At 39.6% G+C, this 3,642-nt stretch overlaps 1 protein-coding gene across 1 annotated transcript in view; it reads right to left on the reverse strand.

The window, feature by feature from the left end:
* Positions 1–3,642, reverse strand: part of LOC104966337 (serine/threonine-protein phosphatase 4 regulatory subunit 2-B) — a 24,083-nt gene that overhangs the window by 3,799 nt on the left and 16,642 nt on the right. The window contains exons 4-7 of the mRNA XM_010795525.1: positions 2,718–2,811; positions 2,588–2,625; positions 2,394–2,468; positions 2,082–2,298 (exon numbers count right to left, since the gene is read on the reverse strand). Coding sequence (XP_010793827.1) covers positions 2,082–2,298; positions 2,394–2,468; positions 2,588–2,625; positions 2,718–2,811 — 424 coding nt within the window. The remainder of the gene's footprint in view (positions 1–2,081; positions 2,299–2,393; positions 2,469–2,587; positions 2,626–2,717; positions 2,812–3,642) is intronic.

Here is a 3,642-nt window from a genome sequence, read left to right on the forward strand (position 1 = left end):
TGACACACAGAACAACGTAACACATAAAGTAAACAAAGTAACAAATAAACAAATCTAAGATTTTTTATTGGTTGTAATTTTCATGGATACATTTGAATGGTGTGACAATGCCCTATTTGATTTGGTTAAAATGTACATATTCTTCCTGTTATGTCTGCCTGCTTTATTTGACCTCATGCAAAGTGACCTGCTCCATCGAAATCAGTCGCATTGACCCGAAGACACATTTGGATTCCTAGCTTTCTGATGATATCAGGATTGTTTTTGTACTCCAAATATTAAGCTAAATATGTCACATTATATAATGACTGTTACCGAGTCATCATTTTGAGAAAAAGGCCCATCGATCTGATTGATTATTAGCGGAGCAAAGGATAAAAATATTAAGAAGGGAAGATATTTTCGTTTGGATTAGTGGTCTGGGGGAAGCTCGCGAGTGTGTGTACGGGTGTGTGTGTGTTTGTGTAATTTTGCATTTGTGTGTATTGTGTTTCCCGGGGAAAATACTCACAACAAACACCGGCTGTTTTTATGCCTGCTGTGACGTCAAGTTACTCCGTTCTCCGCTTGTAATTATGCCGTTACAAGCTTCAACGTTATATTTATCATCTGAATTTGCCGAAACAAGTTTAAGGTCGCATTCACACCAGCCTTGTATAGTCCGGTTGAATCGAACCCTGGTGCGTTTAGCCGCTTGGTGCGGTTCGTTTGGGTCGGTGTGAAGCAGGTGTGAACACAGTCCGAGACCTCTTAAGTGAACTAAACAACCGGACTCTGGTTCGCCTAAAGGAGGTGGTCTCGGACCACTTGCTTGTGAACTCTGGAGCAGTTCAGCGCTGGTGTGAACGCAGTCCGCACCAAAACATAGGAAGCGTAGTATTTACGAGTCACAAGAACGCGGATGTCTTCAAAATCGTTAGCGAAAGAGTGAAGCAGAATGAAGTGTTGAACAGTGTCAAGTAAAAACAACTATCAAACATAAAAGTATACATAAAAGTCGGAGAACCCCCTCCTTACTGCACAACGTCTCTCATGTGTGTTATAATGTTTTTTAAATCGCACGTTGTCTGATTATATAATCATATGCGCCGTTGCTAGAATCTGTTGGTATGCTCTCCAGATTAACAACAGCATGAAAATAACCTGCCGATGCTCCATTGCGGAGGCTCCGGTAGAAATTGCCGGGATTTGCGTTTTTACCCCCTTAATGTCTGACCAATGGTTGAACAGCATTTCCGAGGACATGACTTGTGTTTAAAGTTTATAGTAGGGATGGGAACGAAATTATTCAGGTTTTCGAATATGAGTTATGAACATTTTTATAGAAATGTGCGTCCGGTTATACTTCACTCGCGTTTATGTCCAAATCCATCAGAAAACCAAGTTATGTTTTAAGCATGAAAGCTGTCGGCCTATAGCTGTCAACTGTTCAAACTGTGATCACCAGTTCAAGACATTTGACAAATTCGACTTGGTTTCTATACTTATTTGAACATGTATTTATTTATTTTTCAAAATTATTGTTATTTCTTTTTTTTTTTAATATAGGATATGTACATTTTGGTTAATCGGTTAACCGTTTTTTTGGGGGTCGAATATACATTTGCTTTCAAATTCCCATCCCTAATTTAAAGTCCATTTGAATTTTGCCCATGTGAACGCAAACCGAACCTTCTGAAGCGGACTATTAGGTGTGAATGCGTCCTAATATTCTGAAAGCCAAGACTTTGTTTATTTGAAATCAGATGAGAACAAACTGTCACGGGCAGGTTCCGTGACAGTTTGTTTTCAAATCCCAGCGTGGGAGGCGATGAAAACAAACTGTCACGGAACCTGCCGTGTTATCTATGATCACTATACGCCTTAAATTCGTAATTTCAGCCCGAGGGAGGGGAAGCAGCGCTGCGGAACAGCAGAGTGGCGAGTGAGAGCTGTCATCTTCCCTTTACAAGCTTCAAAAAAGTATTTATCGTGTGATTTTGGAAATAAGACTGTTTATTTAAAATCAAACAAAACACCCGAACCCCGAAAAACTATTTTTTTTATGCAAATCCACGTTTATTTTTTAAATGAGCCGTTGCAACTTCCGACTGATTTCGATAGAGCGGGTCACATATGTGGAACAGGGTGATTAGATTTGAGCTGGTTCTTAAATACCTGGAGTCTTTGTCGTCGTCGTGCTCTGTGTCGAGGTCTTTGTTGTCTGTGCTGTCTGGCAGGCCGTTAGCTGATAGTGAGTTGGCCAGAGACAACTTTGGTCGGTTCAGCGGTCGGGGAGTTCCAGGACCGTTCACTTTCCTAGGGAAAACATGCAAAAAGGATAAAAAAATAAACAAAAGTAATATCTCGGATTTCTGTTTATTTAAGGATCAATTACTAAATCTGTCCCAAACCTCTCTGTAAAAGCAGATGTGTTCCCAGGAAGCATCACTCCATTCATTCTGCTGACAGCGCTGCATCCATTTTTCCTGTACAAGCAAATTGAGAACAAACTAAACTCTTAATCCAGTGGAACACATAACAAACTAAATCGGTTTGACTTATTTAGTTCATTCCTAAAAGTGTTACATTTGGAGAACACACTTACTCTGAGGTTGGGTGGACACAGCTTACCACCATTACATTCTATAGGGGAAGAAGAAAGGCCAAAATTAGTTAAAAAAAAAAACACTGACAGCTGGTTAACAACTTGAGGGGACGAGCAGCTTGGGACATACCTTCTCCACTCCCCGGAGAAACTTATCTGTTCCTGTGTAGTTCCTCTTGGGCTCTGTGAGCAGCTCGCACAAGCGCTGGATCGTAAATGGAATTCTACAATTTAAGAAAAAGCAACAGGTTCAATACAAATGATAAAGAAATTAGTCATTTAGGGTTTTTTTCAGGGTGTGCCTAACTTTCTGTTTCATCTGTTTATACTATCACTGAGAATTGTCTCTGTAAAACATATGATTGTAGATAACAACAATAACTGTCTGTGATTATATTGACAGTTAAAAAACTAAAAGGTGCGTTTAGGATTCTGTACAGGGTTTTGTCTAAACCGGGGGGCAGTCTTACTTTCGACGTGCGCCCTCATACCAAAAAAATGCAGATTTGTCCAGTAACGTTTTAATGTGATGCCAGAAAAAAATAATTTTGTTTGCAAAGAACTGTATAATAACTCCCAAAATATGAAAGTCGTGTCGATTTGAGCTCCGACGTCGCATTGTTGTCTACGTCCGCGGCGCCATCTTGTGTATGGGCGTCATGTTCTCGCGAGAATGTATCTTATATACAAGATAAGCGCGACAGGATTGCCCGCATACTATATTTTTCCAGAAAAATCCCTCCTGTAGAACCATTTCACAAATCATGCTATTATGTTGGTTATCAACAATTGTCCAGAGCCTTCTTTAAATGTTTTGTTTTGACCAGCCGAAACATTTTTTTTTACTTTTTTGAATTAAAAGAATAACTTAAGGTTATCAATCGATTATCAAAATGGTTTGCCGGGCAACCTTTTATAATTTGCCTATTTTTTAAATTACAATTGTTTTGGCTCCGATAGAAATGTCATTTTAGGGTGCATTCACACCTAATAGTCCGCTCTCAGGTGCGCACCAGACCACAGTTTGTTACATTGTTTCATTTTTCAGAAGGTTC

The sequence above is a fragment of the Notothenia coriiceps genome, unplaced genomic scaffold, assembly GCF_000735185.1.
Source record: "Notothenia coriiceps isolate Sejong01 unplaced genomic scaffold, NC01 NC01_scaffold00037246, whole genome shotgun sequence".
NCBI lineage: Eukaryota > Metazoa > Chordata > Actinopteri > Perciformes > Nototheniidae > Notothenia > Notothenia coriiceps.